Source organism: Condylura cristata, unplaced genomic scaffold, assembly GCF_000260355.1.
Source record: "Condylura cristata isolate star-nosed mole 26May11 unplaced genomic scaffold, ConCri1.0 scaffold00019, whole genome shotgun sequence".
NCBI lineage: Eukaryota > Metazoa > Chordata > Mammalia > Eulipotyphla > Talpidae > Condylura > Condylura cristata.
In genome coordinates this window covers 533,764-553,021 of record NW_004567120.1, presented here as the reverse complement: position 1 = coordinate 553,021, position 19,258 = coordinate 533,764, and the positions used below count along the sequence as shown (strand labels likewise).

Here is a 19,258-nt window from a genome sequence, read left to right as displayed (position 1 = left end):
GACACCAGGTTAGTACAAAATTGTTAAATGATTGCTGAATCATAAGAGAAACAATCTTTTTTCAGTATAGCTATGATATTCCAAGTTTTTGAAAATCTGGGCTCCTGGGTAGAAAATGTTTCCAGTCAACCTGAATATTTAGTTTATAAAACTTTCATTCCCTGATCATTCTGGATCACTGACTGTAATTTTTGTAGGTAGATTTTGGTTTTGTTAAAATAAGGAATTGGAAGGGACTAGACCTCAAGGGTTAGCTCCTTGGCTGTAAAGACTCTTAGATTCCTTTTGGCTATTGGCTGTAGCAACTTGTTTTCTTACAGAGATGAAGCATCTGGTTTTTGTTATCTCAATGATGCTGTCCTGGGAATATTACGATTGCGACGGAAATTTGAGCGTATTCTCTACGTGGATTTGGATCTGCACCATGGAGATGGTAAGCCCTTCACTTTCAAAGGTGCTTTGCTGCTACCAGAGCAGGTTTTTATCAGTAAAACTGCTTCTAGGCAACTGGTAAAAGGAGCAATGCCTATTGCAGTTTTCCTAATTGGGAATCTTACAGTAGTTAAATTCTGCTGGCGCTATTCCTCCCTGGCTGACCAGGCTGTTTCAAGTACCAGTACTATATTCTCCTCCCCTCTCCTCTAGTCGCAAAGCTCTCCAGTGGAGAACTTTAAGTGGCCATCTAAAACAAAAAAAGAAGTAGAAATCCTAGCTAGTGTGTACTCCAGTGCTCAGTGACAAATCTCAGGCCATTTCTGTTGGTTCGAAGTAAAATCTGCTGTGAGCTGATAGTCTCCAGATAAGATGGGTGCATGATGGACTACCAATCTGGATTTTTCACCTATAGCAATACCAATTAAGGTCGTGAGCAGAATCTGTACCACTTTCTTTGTTGCTAAAATATTTAGTCTTGCCAAACCCAGGTAGTGTATATTTATCTTTTAACAACAGCAGAATCCTTAACAACCTGCCTTAACCCCATTCACTACACTTGGAAGACTTCCTTGAAAGAATGCCTCGAACATTCCTGTGTGTTTTCCATGTGCAATGTAGAGCTTCAGTGTCAGTTGGCCACATTCCGTTTCTTTAATAAATCATCTGTATGACAGTATTTCCATTGCCCTAGAGTGCTTATCCAGTAAATTATTAGTTAAGTTTCTTCCCTTCCCTGTTTCCAGAAAGTTTTGAGACAAACTAACATCATCAAGTTATAAGAGAGGGCAAGAATAATATACACTAGGGCTGCCAATTTTGCTGCCAAACAGAAAAAGAAAAAAGAGATTTGTAGGGGAAACCTCCCTAGAGAGCTTCACCTGGATGGATGCTACCATGGAATGGTGACAGGGAATGAAAAGTAACTGAAGAGAAAAGGGTTAAGACAACCACTGTCTACTTTGAAGAGGAATGTCCACTGCACAGCTGTACACTTGGCCAATAAAAAGCACATTCTTGCTCAATAACCTGAAGAGACTCCTTCTTGCCTATCACAAAGGTGACATTTGACCCACAGGTTGTTTTCAAGTGGCCAGCAAGTTAAAATTGTTGTCCTATTTTTCCAAGATTGTAAAGAAAAAATATATACAGTGAAGACCATGTGGTTTGGTTTGCAAAGCCTATCTAGTCACTTGGTTTGCTAACCCTTGGCTTATAATATTGGTTCTCAAACTTGGATTTATAATCAGGAGGACCTGGGGAAGCTTGTTTTAAAATGCAGATTCCTGGGGCAAGTCCAGCAGATATTCATGCTTGGCAGGACTGCTGTGAAACCTGGAAACCTACATTTTAACAACAGCCCCATTGCTCCACAGGCCATGCTTTGGAAAACAGTGTTCTTCAAGGTGAAGTCTACACTCTTCATCCTGCCTTTCACGACCTACGTCAAAGAGGCCTCACTTTCTCTCTCCAGCTTTTTTGCTCACTGTCGCTCCCTCCCGACTTTGCCTCACTTTTTCCTATCTTACTTTTGCTTTCTCCCTTCTGTATCTCCAAGTTCTACCCATTAGTTTAAGCTCTAACAGTAGCAGATTTGCTCTGATCATTCCCACCGAAGTGTTCTTTCCTCCATTCAAGTCACATATTGCTTATATGGCTCATTTGACAATTAAATATGATCTTGTTTTGCTAGTCAATTTTTAATGTATCTCTGTCTTCTCTTGCCATGGAAACTTACAGTTCCTCAAGAGCAGAGATCAAGTCATTTACTTCTTTTAGTCCTATACAATGACTTGACCAAACAGAAATATGCATATAGTAAGGGTTCATTAAAATATTTTTAAATGAATGAGTGCATATGAAATGCAAACCATTAGTATCAGAGTTCAAGAATAGAGTCTACTTATTGAACCAGTAAGAATGAAATAAGACTGTTACCTGAAACCCCTCTTTCCATTTGCAATGTTATTTCTACACCATTTAGAGTTTCCTGTTGTAGCCAACTTTTATGGTGTGTTTCATTTCAGTTTATTTCCCCTCTTCAGCACCTCCCTTTCAGTGACCCCTGCCCCACCTCTAAACTCTTCCACATTTGGCTTATTTTAAATTTCCCATGATTCCATAACTAACATCACGAGGTAGCCTCACTAGCGCTCCTACTCTGCCTTTACCCTCCTTCTCCGCCAAAAGTGTTCTTTAGTGTTCTTTCCTTTCACACCATATTCCATTGCCACCACCAGTTTGTCTAAGTCCTTTTTTAACAGTGGTTTTCTGACAATGTCTAGTGGGAGGTTCCTGGAATGGTCACTGCACATATGAGAAGATGTTCAACACCCTAATACTTAGGTTAGGACATTGTACCCCAACTTGAAAAGAATAATACCCAGTGTTAGTCGGGGTGTGAGAACAGGGGAACTCTCCAATACAGTGGATGGACTGACTGAAATATAAATTGGTACCACCTCTTGGGATGGATAAGTAATCAAAATTTCCATGAATTATCCATGTTTTATACTTCCATTTCTACAGCAAAATCTATTTAATTTGTTTTATTTCATTTTCTTTTGTTTATTTAATGTTTTGTGCCTGGAGCCTTTAACTGGTTTTAACTGCCTCCCTAGGGCAAAACATAGGCTTGGGAAATTCAAACATACCTGTGCTACACAAACAGAGTTAGTATTTTTTTTAAGGTCTCAGTTGGCCTCTAATGAAGACTGAAAGTATTAAATAAACAGAGACAATTTCTTTATTTGAAGTATCAAAGAGAATACATGACTGTTATAGTCCTTCCATTTTATAGACAGATTACCTAAATATCATGTAACTAATGAGGTTTTGGAGGTCGGCAGTGTATTTATATGTACACTTAAGTAGAGGTTTGAAAGGATTATTTTAAGTCCCATCTCTTATCTCCCAAGCCTCTCCTAATTTTCAGACTCAGTATAAATGGGAAAAGGGGCACCTTTAAAAAATATTCCCCCCAATATTCTCCAGGCTTTAAAACTATGTTATAAAGCTACTATTAAGGGACATAGGCAGGACTATTTTCAGACGTTCATGTTTTAGTCAGAAAGATGTACTATAAGTTACTTAGTACACATGGGACTTTGGGCAAACTGTATTTATAACCAAATCTGTATACAGAGGGGCATTTTGTAACTAGATTTTTTAACGACCATGTTTTTCAAAGGGTTGCCATGTTATATTTCTTTGACCAAAAAAAAAAAAAAAAAACAACTCCCCAAAAGTTTAACTGGAGCTACTGAGCCTAAACCAACAGCTCCCAAGATGGCGCCAGTTTCCTCTATTCAGTTCTATTAGTGGTGCCTCAATTCTAAGCTCTAACACTTTCTACCTTTTAAAACAGGTTGGCAAAGAGAGTCTGGACATCCCACAGCTTGGAAAAAGAAGTCTGCTTATAATTTGCCATGAACTTAAAAAAGAACCCCAAAACTTCACTTGGGTACAAAGTTCTACCTCATCCTGTAGTGACAGAGATCAAAGAGATTAAAGTATTAATGGGCAGAATGAGGAGCACCCCAGGACCCCCAAACCTACCTGCTCTAAATAGGTTGTGCCATCCACTGCATCAAGACAAAACATCCTCTCAGTCTTAGCATAAAACCTTCAGTAGAAAAGAACTTTAATAGTGTGCAACAAAAAGTAGAATACAAGAATTATATAGTTAAAATAGTTTCCCCTTGAAACACTGAAAGTCGCCCATCCCCATGTGGGTAAATACAGAGTTGATCCAAAGCAGGGCCACTGAAGCTTGAAAGCTTGATGTCTAAGTCACCCTTTGATAGGGATCATAGGGAAGGGACAGAACAGCCAGGCAAGTCTGGAAGAAAAAGAACAAAATCAAACGCAAGTCAAGATAAAGGCTGCCATCATTGGCCTCCCCACGGGTCTCTCACCCACAGCTCTTGTCTCTTCCAAGTGCCTCTTTCCATGTCCCCCAAGTCCCTGGTACAAGTCCAAGGTGAGAAGCAAGTATGGCTTCTTCTTCACATGTCTCTCTGCTCCATGTGTCTCCTCCAGATCTCTTTCTCCCTTTCCTTTCCTTCTCCCTGACCTGCTTTGTAGATTCCCCTTGTTGCTCAGCTCCAATCTTCCTTAGATGGGGCAGGGAACCTGGATCTTTCCCTTCTATAGGGATTACACTGCTACAGAAGGACTTTATTACTTTTATTCCTCAACTTCTTAGCTTTATTATTGCTACCTTTTCACCCCTCATCCTTCCTAGAGCTGCTTTCTAGAGTTGCAGTTGTTGAAAATAGGAGTTGCATTTATGAAGTGATTCTCCTGCCATTTCTTTCTCTGGTAGGCGTTGAAGATGCCTTCAGTTTTACCTCCAAAGTCATGACGGTGTCCCTGCACAAATTCTCCCCAGGATTTTTCCCAGGCAAGTGATCTGTTTGTTCAGTATTACATTTGAGAAATAAATACTGCAATTCTTCTATATGTTTCTTATACATTATATTTGGATGCTACTAATATCTTATTGGTGCTACTCTATGCAAAATCTAACACAAGTCATATCAGATGACAATAACAGGAATGGAATGCTGTTTCTTTTTCCAGATGATTTTTATGGACTGTTAGCAGCTCACTTGCACCTACTCTGCTATCAGAGACCCTGTATAACTCCTAGCATTTTGATAATTGCATTGATATAATATCTAAGACACATGAAATAGTCAGTCTAAGGACTTAATCTTTTTAAACTTGATCCAGCAAAAAGGAAACTCTGGTTTCTCTTTTTTTATGGTTTTTCTGCTCCTCAAACATTGTTTATAACAGATATTTACCAAAATTATTTTTTCTCATTTTCATTCCCTTACAAACCATCGTTAACTCATTGCTCTCCTAATTGACCTTTAGGACTTCTGAATTTCTATCAGAGAATACTTCAGGTTTTCTATTTCTTGTATCTTAAAACTGTTTGCATGCTGTTCTCTTTTGCAGGAACAGGTGATGTGTCTGATGTTGGCTTAGGAAAGGGCCGGTACTACAGTGTAAATGTGCCCATTCAGGATGGCATTCAGGATGAGAAGTATTACCACATCTGTGAAAGGTATGGCAATAACGGTGAGCCAGTAACCAGTGGATTACATTTCTGTAGGATGAAATGGCCTCCAATCTCCAAGAAATCTTGTTTTTAAGGGACAATTTGAAAAGGAAGCCATTGTATACCCATGTTGCTTTTGTATAATGTTCATTATGCTCATTTTGTGAGGCTGTCCTTTCCTGTTTGTGAGAACCAAGTAGTTGGACCAGAGCCACTCTTGGTTGACTCTTACCTGCTACCCATATAATGCAGGCTGTCTGTAGTGCAGGGCTGAGCTGCCTTGAAAAATAACTTGTCTGCTACTTTCTTAGATAAAACCGGCATGTATGTGATTTCGTTAGCCTGGATGGTTCCATTTTAGTCTTCCATGATGGAGATCTGTTTCCATCCACTGGTATGAATATTAAAAATTTCTTTCTTATGAGTTCTTGAGTTCTATCTGTTGTGTTAAAATTGGAGTCAGAAATCTTTTTCTTTACTCTATGGTTAAGTATTAAATTACAGCCACTTCTGAGCAGTCGGCCAATGTGTAGACCACTGGGGGCAGAAAAGCCCTACAGAATTTGGGGGAAGGAAGAGAATGGGGAGACTGAACTACTTATAAAACTTGAGATTGGTCAGTACAAATTCACTGCTGGCATTGATGAGTCTGACTAGAAGCTAGCAAGTCAACATTACTTCAGCTAAATGATGGGGACTAAGGTGCTTTGATCCCTCACCACTGAGCTCAGATTTCTCCCAGCCTTTAGTGGAAACAGGGACTTCCCAAAGTAACGTGCACTGACTGCCATCATGGCAGTTATATCAACAAAGTAGAAGTACTGGAAAATAAAAACTTTATGCTTCAAAGGTGCCTCTTAGCTCAAGAGATCTGGCAAGCCAAGTTACCATTAACTTGGCAGCACTATCCTCTTCTTGATTTTGCTTGTCCCCCCCGACCCCCGCCTCTGTATTGCCAGATTGAAAAAAACATTTTTTGAGCCCGCCATTGATGGTTTAGGGTGTTGATTTTTTTTTTTTTTGGAGATTTACATGTTTGTGGATCCCCCTCTATAGGTGTTGCTACTATACCACATACCCCCACCGAAGTACCCTCAGTACAATGGACCCCCAATGGTTTTCATCACCCTCCATTGTAACCCCAAAACCCTATTCTGTGGCAGAGAAGGGTGGATCAGAGTTGCTGATGCAGCCTTACCAATAAACATCCTGTGATTCTGTGTAAAAGGAGAATTCTTTTGTTTTTCTTTAAATCCCATTCTTGATAATGACCCATACTTTTTGTCTTTTGTCTTTTTAATTTTTTACTTTTGCCATAGCTGGAAGCTAAGTTATTCTAGAGCTTGTTCCTGGGTCTTCATTGAAAAGACAGCATTTACCAGTCCTGCAAATGTAGATTGTACTATCTGATTCTCCTTAAATGGATCACTGTACATGTGCCCCTATTGAGCTCATCTGCCAATCATAAAGCCTCCCAAGAGCTTCCTTTATTCCTCCATTAATTTGACATTTCACTGAGTGTCATTTCTAGATTTGAGGGTTTTCCAGTACCCATCTGCAAAGAAGTCTATTTACCTTTCTTCAATCAAAAAATAAGTTTCTCTCCTATATTTTTGTCCTCTCTCTAAACAGTTCCTAGTACATGACTTAAGGTTTTTTTTTTTTAAACTTCTGATAAGTCATGTTTCAAAATGGACATAGGAAAGAGAAAGACAGGATAGGGGTGGGAAGAGCACCAGGGTCTACGGTGACGGAGCACGGGCGATGTGTTGGTGGGAATTTCTTGGGGAAACCATACATTGTACAAAAACGAAGGAGGAGACAATGAATATATTTTTAAAAATAGACATGGTATACAAACCTATGTAGAAGCAATTGAAAAGTAAATTTAGCACCAAGAAAAAGATCTGTGTAAGATCACAAATGATATCCCCTTGTCAACCCAGGTCAGTGTACAAGTGGCCAGGTTTTATTGAAGAGCCTGTCTACTAGAGCACTGCTGGTGGGGCACCCCATTCCTGGCCCACGTAACCATGGCAGAGCTGAGCGGCCAAGTGAAGCTATATAACACAGAAGGCATGTGGGCTCTGGGGAGACCCTTGGAGACAGGCACTTTGGCTTCTTGACATTGGACTTGACCAGGGACTTGGGGGGACAGGGAAGGAGACACCTGGAAGAGACACATGGGTGAGAGACACGAGGGGAGGTGGACCATGGCAGCCGTTACCTTGATTGGTACTTTGATTTTGCTCCTTTTGTCCGGACTTGCCTGGCACTTTCTGACCCTTTATAGTGGCTCCCCACCAGAAGGTACCTTAAATTTGTGGCAAGCTTTTGGGCCTCTGTGGCCCCTCTTCAGGCCAACCCTGTTTGGTTGCACATTTACCCACAAGGAAGTGGGTAACGGGGTGTTTGATTGGGAAACTATTATCCTTTCTTCTCATTTCTCTGTGCACACTAATTCTATTAAAGTTCTTTTACACTAAGAGTATGCTTTGTCTTTGTGCACACAGATGGCTGGAGCCCTTTACACCATTCAAGTTTGGGGGCCCCAGGTTACCCTCAGTTGCACTCTAACAGTGCCCGACACTCATCAGTTTATTGTTCGCAAGGCTCCTGTTCCAGTGGAGCCACATCCACAGCCTGCTTGGGGTCAGTAGGCAGCCCAGCTCCTTGTGTCCATTGGCGCTACTGGGGCTTTCCCCATTGAGTTCCTTCAGAAGTCAAGTTGGTCAGGGCATTTCGTGATGGCACCTCTGATCCAGGAGTGCTAGGGAGGCTCCCTGACCCCAGCATCTCTCTCATCTGTTGTACTAATAGCTGAAGATTTTTAACAGAAAGCATACTTTTATTCTACAATGAAAAATCAGCTTTAAAATGGAGTTTTGCAGCAGCCTTACCTCCTCACCCTTACACTGCCATACAGGTGTAGGTTTGCGGAGCTTTTCTTGACACTTGATTTTGCAAAGTTTCCAGTGTGAGTGCCCTGAGAATTCAGAGGAGCAGAAGTTGGGCAATGGAAGTGTAAGGGCAGAAAAAAAACAAAACAGTATTGCCAACAGAACCATTTGGCAGTGGGTCAGCCATGGTAACTGTATCACTTGGTCTAAGTTGATCACTATATTTCTTGGTCATTATGCTTTTGACTACTTTTCCTTTGTCGTGGGACCAGAGTCTCATACACATTTGCAGTTATGACTCTGGCCCATCTGCCACAAAAAGTACAACAGACATAGGCTTCCTCATGTTAAAAAACAAACAAACCAACCAAAAAAACAGCTTATTCAGCATATCTGCTATCTCTTTTTCCTCATTTTTGTTCTAGGATCTGACTGGTTTACTGGCTCACTCCTTATCTGTGATTTTAAAATAAAGGACTGCTTATTCCTGATAATTTATAAGATGCACTAATTTTCATTTGCCACCCACTTTCCAGTTTGCTCCTGAACTGCCTGTCACTGTAGGATTCATGAACCATCTTTCTCTCTTTCCCCACTTCTATTCCTTCCTCCTCTTCCCTCCCTCTCTTCATTCTCTCCCTTTTCCTCTGCTGTTTTCTTTTTGACTTTGCCAAGTAGTCAGGCGAAAACATAAGGGTTTCATGTTAAGGTTGAACATACCCTCCTTACATTCTAAAAATGGTTTAGAAATTCTTAATTATTTTTAATACACCAGATATGGAATCTTTACATGAATGTTTTTAAAATCAAAGTATCTTAGGTCCAGTCTGTGTAAAAGACAACTCCTTAGCCCATTAAATACTAATTTAGAAGAGCAAGGTCACTAATTTATCAACACTCTCCAGTAGAGCCCTATTTAAACTAGCATACAGGAATGAGAAGATTACTCTTGTAAGCATATCTCCTTCAAATAGAAGCTATGGGCCCAATATAGAGGTGATCATGTTCTTGATTTACACAAAGACTCGCCCTCCTCCTTTGGCTGCCTACATAGATACAGAGTTTTTGCTTTTGTTTTTGAATTCTTTATTCTGTCATAAATTACTTAAATATAGGTACATCTGTGGTCCCATATGTAATTTTATACACCAAAAATAGTAGTAGCTAAATAAATCAACTTGCTAAGTATTAATCAAGCAATTATTATATGCTCAACATGGAAGTATGAGCACCTTTTCCTGATTTTAAGAAGCATGTAGTTCAGCAGATGCAACAGAGGAAGCAAGTCTAAAGCAAAGCAATAATTTAAATAAAATTAATGCAAACATCTGGATATAACAGAAATGAAAATTGACTCCTAATGAGAGCTAACTATGCACCATATTCTGAGTGCCAAACATCTTTACATCATAATCTACTATATCCCTCACACCTACCCACGGAGGCAGGGAGGAGTTTCATTTCCAATAGAAATACAGGACACAGGTAGGTTGAGCAATTTGTCCTGTCACACACAGAACAAGTGGTCGAGGGTGAGATTCTGCCCAAAGACTGTCTAATTCTAATGTCCATGCTTCTAACTAAATTGTGCATATGTTCTTAACCTGTCATGAACATGCCAAACATAAAACAAGACAGTAATCATGGCGGGCATGGGAGGAGTCCATGGAAAAGAGTGAATATGGAGGAAAATGAGATTGGCATCCTTGTAACTATTTGAGTCCAAAGCCTAGGAAGAACCAAGTTCCAAGCAGCCCCACCCCTCTGCATGAGCCTTCTATTCTAAGGATATAGCAGAGCTATAGCCACCCACTTTTAAAGAGGAACTTGTCACCGGAGGCCATCTCCTCCCATAACCATACTGCAACTCAGCTGCCCAAGCTGAGGCAGAGACCCGAGCTGACGACCTGATGTGGCAGTGCTCACACTTGCAAGGATGGCACATACTCAGTTTCATGGGAGAGGAAGGCTGTTATGCCAAAGGGGCTGTTTGCTTGTTCCCAGGCCATGTCGTCTCAGAGGAAATACTGTGCAACCTATGTTTGACCTGTAATCTGTTTGCTCTCTGAATATATTTGAATACAGTGTGAGACTATCTTAATGTTTAATCCATTACTTAAAATGTTGATGACTTGGGGAGCATTTATATTTAAGGACTGTGGGAGAGAGCAAAAACAAACCCTTCTTTGCTGTTGGTTTAAGGGATGTTTGGATAAATACCACTCTGAAATCCCAGATCTCAGGGGGACCAAAGGACTTGCCACCATGAGCTGTCCCCACATATGCATCGCTTGAAGAAATTCAGAGTTGTGTTTAAACTTCCTACTTCATTTAAAGCCCCAATAGCCAGAAAGCATTCTTTACTGAGTATCCAGTCAGCAGTGCATATTTCCCAGAAAAGGTTATCACATGCATGGACAGAAAATGTACTGAAGTTGATAGTTCATCATTTGGGGTGGGGGAGGGAGATCACATTTTGTTAGTACTACTCAACTACTCAATGTTGTAAGATAATTAAGTACAGACACTGCATAAACATTTCACCAAAAGGAAAATACATTGTTAACCAGACGTCTCAAGGAGGAAGACTTATGAAAGGCAAACCAGAAATAGCAGTCTTTGTATTCACATATGTAAAACTTTGCTAATAAGAGCTATCCCCAGACCAGAGAAATAATCGTATCCTTGCGTCTTAGAGTTCATAATGGTAGTTATTAAAATAATAATCTACCTGTGTTTGGTCCTTTGCTTGTTTTCATTGAGGCCACTGGCTTTACTCTATAACTCAAAATTTAAAAAAAAAAAAACTTTTGCCCCATCAAAGGACACCAGTATAAAGAAAAATCCAGAGATTCCAGAAGTGAAAAAACAACTTAATGTTTTTGTCTCCTTTCTTTTATGACAGTAAAACTATACTTTTCTATTTTAAATGACTCTTTATAGCTCTTCAACTGCTATTTTTCAAACGTTAATTCTATTGTGCATAGGCTAACCAGAGTAGCCCACCCAGAAAGAACTCTTTTCTAAGCCAACAGGGTCAATAAAGAAATAGCTTTTTTTTCCTATGGGGAATTCCTCTGCCCATCTATCCTGAGCTCCACTACCATTCAACAAAGGGAAAAAAATGTCACCAAAATTTAATGTAGTGCCTCTGTGGTGTATATTTAGTGTGTATGTGTGTGTGTGGGGGGGATATTCCTTAGACCCTGACATGGCCTCTGAAATACAAGTTTGTGATATTTAAGCACAGGAACTGTTCCTGTGGGCATAGCAGCCAAAATTCATCTCTCTGATATCACTCTGACCTTCCAAGGAAAGATACCTTATAGGAATTTTGAAATGTTTAATTAAGAAGAGAAGGGAAGCTACCATGCTTCACTGGGGATTTGTGTATCTTTAAGTATAATGACACTATTTTATAAAGGCATTCTGCAAATATGTATTGAATGTCTTCTCTATGCCAGGCACTGTACTAGGCACTGCTGGTAATAACCAAGACAGATGTGGTCACTGCACACTGGAACTTGGCTTCCTAACTATTCCAGGAAGTCTATCAACTATTTGATCTTTTTCACTTGACCATCTTTTATTTCATAACTTTAAATTCTATAAATCTACTTTTTCCTTCATTTTCAATGGAGGAAATTCTGCCTTCCTGCTTTGGAAAATGAAGAGTAGTCATAATATATGTCATCTTTTTATCCTGGTTATATCTACATGTATGATAGTGATTCTCTATCCATGCCATAAGTTGTTCATCCAGAATCAATGAAATAAAATCAGAGCAACAGAATGTCACAAAAATACATTTAAATGAAATGTTTTGTTTCACTATTGACTTTTTATGTTAGTGTTCAAAGATGAGATGTTTTAATGATGATAGGTTTTTCTTTCATTATAGTGATAAGTCATCTAGAATTTATCTTCCACATGGGCTCCAGACTGTTCAGGTGTAGAAGCAATAAGATAGATCCTGAGTGAAAGAAAACCCAAAAGTTATAGCTTATTCCTTTGGACTTGGCCATGTTGTAAAAACTCCACATATATCCACATACGAGCATAAATATTTCAAGAAATATCAAATTCTTAAAACTTTCATTTGATAAGAAGAGAAGAATGCTGTAAGTTTGCATTTGAGAACTAACAACTATATAGGTTTACTTTCATCTTTACGCCCATTTTCATCACAATCTGAGAGCTGGTGACAATTCTTCATACAATTATTCTCTTCTGTTTGGTTGACAGCTACACCACTTTGACCATCACTAGCTCACTTTGACCCGGTGATAAAGGTAACAGAAGCTGCCAATTCATTTTGTAAGCCTTGTACTTTCCACTCAAGCCCTTTATAAGGAAGATACTTGTATTAAATGTTTTTATTCTATTTAATAAACTTCTATCCTACCTCTATGTGATATGACAGATGTAAAATTGCCTATCATTTCCGGAAAATGGATGACTCAGACACTAATTAAATTCGCTGTTAATGTCAGCCATAGGTGGAAATGAGGCCAAAGTGGGTCATTCATTTATTGTTCCTTGTTTGATGTGTCTTTTAAAATACTAAATTCAAACGACATTAAGTGCCTAAGAACATCGGATAATTTGTGCTTAATTATCTGAGTTGTCCTGAACACTCTTGTCAGGACTCCCCCTGGTACTTGGTTAGGGTTGCAGTGAACTGGTTTTTCTGACCTCACTTGATCTTTTGGGGTTTTCTATCCAGTGGTGGAAGTACTAAGGTAACTACCCCTGAGGGGTTATCCTATATTGTCAAAACACTAACAAGGATGTAAAACAATAGTACTTCAATAATAACAAAGAAAAACAAGAGATCAATAAAGATAAATATATAATCCAGATTGATAGAAGGACAGTTCTCATACTCTTAACACACTGTTGCCAGTCTCTGGACAGCTATACCAAGTAATCCTGATACTATGTCAGCCCCTACTACTACCAGTCATCTTCATGAGTGATATTATTTTTTTCCATTTTAGTCAAGGAGGGCAATCCTGGAATTCTGTAGATTTATTTTTCAGTCTGGTGTGCACCTTTCCTGCTCCCTTGCCCAATTGATCCCTGCCCTCTGGAGAAAGTGTCCTGATTCTTCCACAGCAATTTTTAATAGGTTCTGATGCTAGAACATTCTCTGAAACTCTCCACAGACATGAAGACCTTTCTTAGAAAAGGAAAACTTGAGAATTACATCCTTTCACAGAGGCTACCCTGAAAATCCTAAATCTGACTATAGCTGTGCTGGCTAGAACATTTTTTAAAGATTATTTGTTTATGCATACAGAACTGGGGTACAGGCCAGAGGTGCAGGGGTGGTGAGAAGATTCACCAGCAACAGATTGGGGAGCAGAACAGGCAGATCAACGAAGTACACTGCGGAGCGGAACAGCGGGCAAGACAGGAGAGGCCTGCCTTGCCATGTGGATCACCTCTAGGGCCAGAGATCCAACTCGCACTGAAGCGGCTGCGGCTAGCTTGCAGTGCTGCGTCCTAACCCCTTGCGCCACCAGGGAGGGCCCTGGCTAAGAACATTCTAACAACAAATTCGTATTAGTCCTGTCAGCTGCTCTCTCCACCCCTACTCCATCCTAGTTCTCCCCCTCCCATTTTCTCTCAGTGTTGCTCTGCTCCTTCGGTTTAGCCTAGGGGACATTCCCTTTAGGTCTGCTTTCACATGTTACAGCTTTCAATGCGTGTGTCTGACACGGCCAAACACCCAGCAGCTGCCAGGACCGATGAGCTCTCTTATCGTGTCCTGTTGACATGGCCTGTACTGAGTAGCTTACATTCAATCAAAGCCCTGACGCTAAATTCAGCTGGACTTTACCCCCTGCACGGTTACCCACTGCACTGTCTGGAAAGAGTCCTACACACCGAGACTTAGAAGCCCAAAAATAAAACCCAAAAGATCCCTCAAGAAAAAAGCCTTATCAAATACCAGCTAACAAGCTGACATGGAAAGGGGTGAGTACGTGGCAGTACTCCAGCCAAGGAGCGCGCTGGAGGTGAAGGAGTCCGCGTGTGCTGCTCCAAGCAGGAGACTCCAGAAGAGGAAAGGTGACGGGTTGGGTGTGGGTGAGACCATCTTAAATATTTTAGGGATGAAGTAGAAAAATAGCCTATTTAAATAGGCAAGCCTCACTAATGCAGCCTAATTAGAGGAAAGCCGGTCTGAATCACGGAATATTTTTAAATACATTTTTATTACTTTCAAGCGCTGGACACGCTAGTAATTCAAATTAGACTAACAACATCATAGAGCACCTCGGGGAAGGGGCTTTAAGAATCATTTGAAATTATCATATCAATTATTTGTATGTAAGTGGATGTGCACAAAGTGAATAAAAAGTTTATGCTCTTAAGTAGGACAAACATTCCCCAGTGCAATCCTGTTTACACTATTAATTTGCTTAGCCAGCCTTTTTTGTGCCAAGATAGATGTATGTAAGAAATGCTTATTTCCTCAGGGAAGAATGAATCGCTTCCCTGTGTTTAGTCCAGTAACTAAGAAGCGGAGCGCCACTTGATTGGTTTGGGATTTCCAGGATATGGAGTTTTGAATTTGCATACAGACTAGAGAGATTTCATATGGAGAAGATCTGGCAGCCGTTGCCAGAGAACCAGTTTCCCCATCTGGATTTCATTGAAGTGATCTGGATTTCATCAAGCAACAGGACACTGATCCTAAATGATCCACCAGACACTCTAACATAGGCATGTTTAAAATACATCCTGCCCCAGAAAAATAACTGTTAAAATATGATGAGTTGGAGTTACTCCGTGTGTAGTACTTAAAAGTAATAAAAATGCATTTCTTTTTAAGTCCCACAAAAACCATGCAATATCAAGGTAATGATGAAAATCAATCCCCAAACTCTTTCTTGCACACCTCATTGTGTGACTGCATCGCAGAGATTTCCAATCATCTGGGAAAGGATATTATATTTTGATGAGCTGCACCAGGTGCGAACTATATGGCAGGGATTCAGCTTTGAATCGTAGGGAGGCCCTCCAGGGTAAAGAAGGGTGAGGGAAGCTCTGGGGCATGTTTACTGTTAACAAATCATTATTGTCCACTTAAATTTGAAAATCAGAGCAATTGAATTGAAAAAGAAGAGGTATCAGGTATATAGGGAGTGCAGAAAATATGATTAGGAAATGAGAAACAGAGATAAAGGCCTATATTTCTACCTGGCTGTATTAAACTGTGCTCTAGGTAAATTGTAAATTCTTCAGGGCAAAACCATGGGTAAAAACTAAGCGCAGAGAGCAGAGTACAGGCAGTAGATGTTACAAATGTAACTACAGCTGGGAAAGACTCCAGCTCTCCCATTTCCCCAAGGGCATCACTATCTAGGGTCTGCAAAGGCCAAATAGCTGTTTGGCTTCCAATCTGATTTTTTGCCTAAGAAATCAGAGAAGTCCTTTTCCATTTTAATAATATGTTCTCCCAATCTCTATCTCACAAACAGGAACTTAACGTTCCTGTCCCTTTTTAAAGTGAATTTTCTTTTTGGTGGGAGGTAATAGATTGGCAGCCCTGGAAAAGGAATTACTGTATTCCCAGGACAGGTATAACTGGGCAGTGACACTGAAATGTTTCTCTGCCTTTGGGGAACATTAGAGCACTTTTGAGGAAGTCACTGCTGTGGCTGGCTGAACTCAACGGTGTCCTTCCTAGTGGGCTGAAAATTTAACGTAACATTCAGAAGTCAGCTCATTCATTTATTCATTCGCATTAGGGTGTGTTTTCTATGTCCCTAGTCCTAGGAGAACACATTCACAAATGTGAGTCATTTCATCCTCAAGAAAACGCTGTGAGGAGCAGACTATTCTTGTTTTGCAGAAAAGGAAACTGAGGTTCAGAGAAGGGAAGTGATTTGGCCACGTGGCCATGCAAACACTCTGTCCAACTTTGTCTGACCCCAAGTGCAATGTTCTCCCCAAGCTCTGTCGTGGTGACTGCAAAGGAGATGGATGTGCAAATAATGTGACATAGACCAGAATGCAAGCTGTGCTGTGTGCGTGGGCCTGCTGGTGACAGAGTGCTGACATGACCTACCCCAGTCCTAATGGAGTCATTAGTACAGCAAGCCTTAGGACTCTGTCTTCTTCCATTTGGGGTGGCTTGTTTTTTTTTTTGTTTTGTTTTGTTTTTGTTTTGTTTTTGTTTTGTTTTGTTTTGTTTTTGTTTTTGTTTTGTTTTCTTCCTGGTTGTTGTTTTTAGCTGAGCTCTCCAAACCAGTCTGCCTCTCTAGCCACTTCAACCCCTTCCTGACTAATATATGCACTCTGCTTGCTCTGGTCTCCTGCCCTTCAGGAGGAGATTCAGAGAGCACTGGTGTTTGGTAAAGAGCAATGGATTCAAATTAGAGTTGGTGCTCTAATTCTATCTATGATGATTCACTCTAGGCAACTGGTAAGGTCCTTTAATTCTGGATGACTCCCTTTCTCCTGTGTGAATGAGAATGGCTTCCTTCAAAGGGGTAAAGAGATAAGTAATAATAAGCTAAAAATAGTGCACAGCCCTTTTTGTTGCCAAGGTGACATATAATTGATGAGTGAAATTGCGTACTGCAAGGCATGTTAGAAAGAGATGCCAATTAGATGTTTCTATATAATGGACTCAGCAATGAGAAAAAATATGTACTTACAAAATGTTAGGAAATTGCATCTCAAAAATTAAAACAGCAAAAATGGATGTGAGGGTTGTTTGTTTGTGGGATTTAGGAGGTTGAGGTTTGTTTTTTTATTTTGTGGCTTTGGGGGTTTGGTTTTGTTTTTTTATTAGAGATGTTCATGGAAACAGTACAGCTTGTCTGATGCTAAAAGCAGAAAGAGAAACTTATAGGAAATTAAATATATCCAAGAAGCATCTATGGCCCCAAACAAAGTGAAGCATAATCCTCATCACAGAGAGCAAGCCCCCAACGTGTGAGACACACACACACACACACACACATACACACAGTTTGTCTGCAACCATGAACCATTTACAACAGAGATTCAGGAGTCGCTCAGGCATTCACCATATGCTGCATTGCCTGGCAGGTTGAGGGTTTTGGGGTTTTTTGTTTGTTTTTGGCAGATATTTTGAAGAATGAGTCAGCAGTACCTGAATTGAGATCTAATCGAGAATTTAGGAAAAAAAAAAACATTTGGTACTTATTAGCGATGATGTGGGTCTTTAACACAATCCCTCTCTGAATCCCATCCAATACAATAGACTTAAATTTTATATCTTAGCGAGGGGGCTTTGCTCCTGTCAATAACTTTTCTCAGGCTGACTCTGGGAGCTCACAGCATTAGTAGCAAATATTTCTCTCTTCCCTCCCTCTGCATCCTACCCCTTTTGGTTTTTTAACTTTGAACTCCTCATTTCTTTAATCTATTGAGGAAGTCTCCAGAGAGTGCTGGGAGTGTTTGTTGGAAAACAGAAGGAGGATAAGGCTGGTCTAGGCTGGTTTGCATGCTAGGGAGTCAGGAGATGGAACCTGCTGGCCGCCTGCACCAATCAGAGGCCTGGCCAGAAGGGCAAGTGTGCTCACCAGATCCTATCACCAGCATTAGTAAAGATAACGGGAACGCTATCTCTCTGGCATCCCACTGCCTTCAGATGAGTCTTTTTGGACTTTAAGTATTTAAAAACAGACAAAACAAAAACAGGTTCTGTCCCTAGTATTAGCAATAGAGCGGCACCAGTGTGTACCATGCAAACTGTGGTCTGCCCTGATGGAGTAAAAGCAAAGGGTAACACTTAGAGTTTTTCTTTGAGCTTTTCTTTTTATCGAAAGCATTAATGTCATCAACTCTGGCTCTGATGCTCTGAAGGCACCAGCGGACTGCTCCAAGTCAATGTCTTAGAGAAACAGGCCCTCCACCTAGCCTCTTCATTTGCACAGATCTGAAAACCAGGCTGCTGACTAGCCAGGGATCGGGTTTCTCATCTAGAAAGGACATTTCAAATGAATATCTTGTGTGCCTAGTTGCTAGTAGAGTGTAATGAGAAACCTGTCCTACTGGTTAAGGATTTTATATTTTCCAAAAACATAACATTAATGATTTGCAGCATAGCAAACAGTACAGTGGTTAGAGAACGTTTCCCAAAACTAGAGTGCTATTTCATTCATCAATTCATTTGGAGTCTATTTAGTCAATGTCTGCTATGTATAAGTATTGATTCCACCTGCAAGAAAATTAATGGAAATTTATAAACTTTTGTTTGAGGTATGTTTCTAACTGGCCCTTTTATTTTTTTACATCATTCTTCATTTTGTGCCTTTTTTCATCTCAGTTGTAATCCCCATGGGCTTCCCACCACCAATTTATCGGTGTGCCATCACCTAGTCCAGTACACTCTGGAAATTTAGATATTTTAGATACATAGATAGATATACATGTATATATTCATTGTGTCACACATTTGAATAAAATAAAACATGGGAAGTTACAGAAACCATGAGGGGGAAATGCTGTGGGTTTTCAAAGAGAGAAAATAGTCAGGAAAAGGCTTAATTGAGGTGGTAACATTTGATCTGTCTTCTGAAGACAACTAATTACTATATCTGCACTAAGTGTGTGAATGTGAATGTGTGTATGAAATTTAGGTCAAGTTTAAATACACAGATTGTAGGAAGGATGTTCTACATGGAAGGTGCAGCAAGACCAAAGTCAGGAGAAGCTGAGCTATGTGCCAAGAGTGGCAGTGGTTTGGCTGGCCTGTCAAGTGCATGTTCCTCCATGAGAAGAACAAGTTGCAAAAAAGAAAGAAAAAACTTGGTAAAGTGGATAGAAATGATATCACACAGAAGTTGGAATTCACAACTGAAAATTTGCA

The 19,258-nt window shown here is 40.2% G+C and overlaps 1 protein-coding gene across 5 annotated transcripts in view; it reads left to right on the top strand.

The window, feature by feature from the left end:
* Positions 1-19,258, top strand: part of HDAC8 (histone deacetylase 8) — a 252,873-nt gene that overhangs the window by 89,224 nt on the left and 144,391 nt on the right. For all 5 annotated transcript variants that reach the window (XM_012727153.1, XM_012727154.1, XM_004685580.1 and 2 more), the window contains 3 exons: positions 321-433; positions 4,760-4,837; positions 5,401-5,509. In XM_012727153.1, coding sequence (XP_012582607.1) covers positions 321-433; positions 4,760-4,837; positions 5,401-5,509 — 300 coding nt within the window. The remainder of the gene's footprint in view (positions 1-320; positions 434-4,759; positions 4,838-5,400; positions 5,510-19,258) is intronic.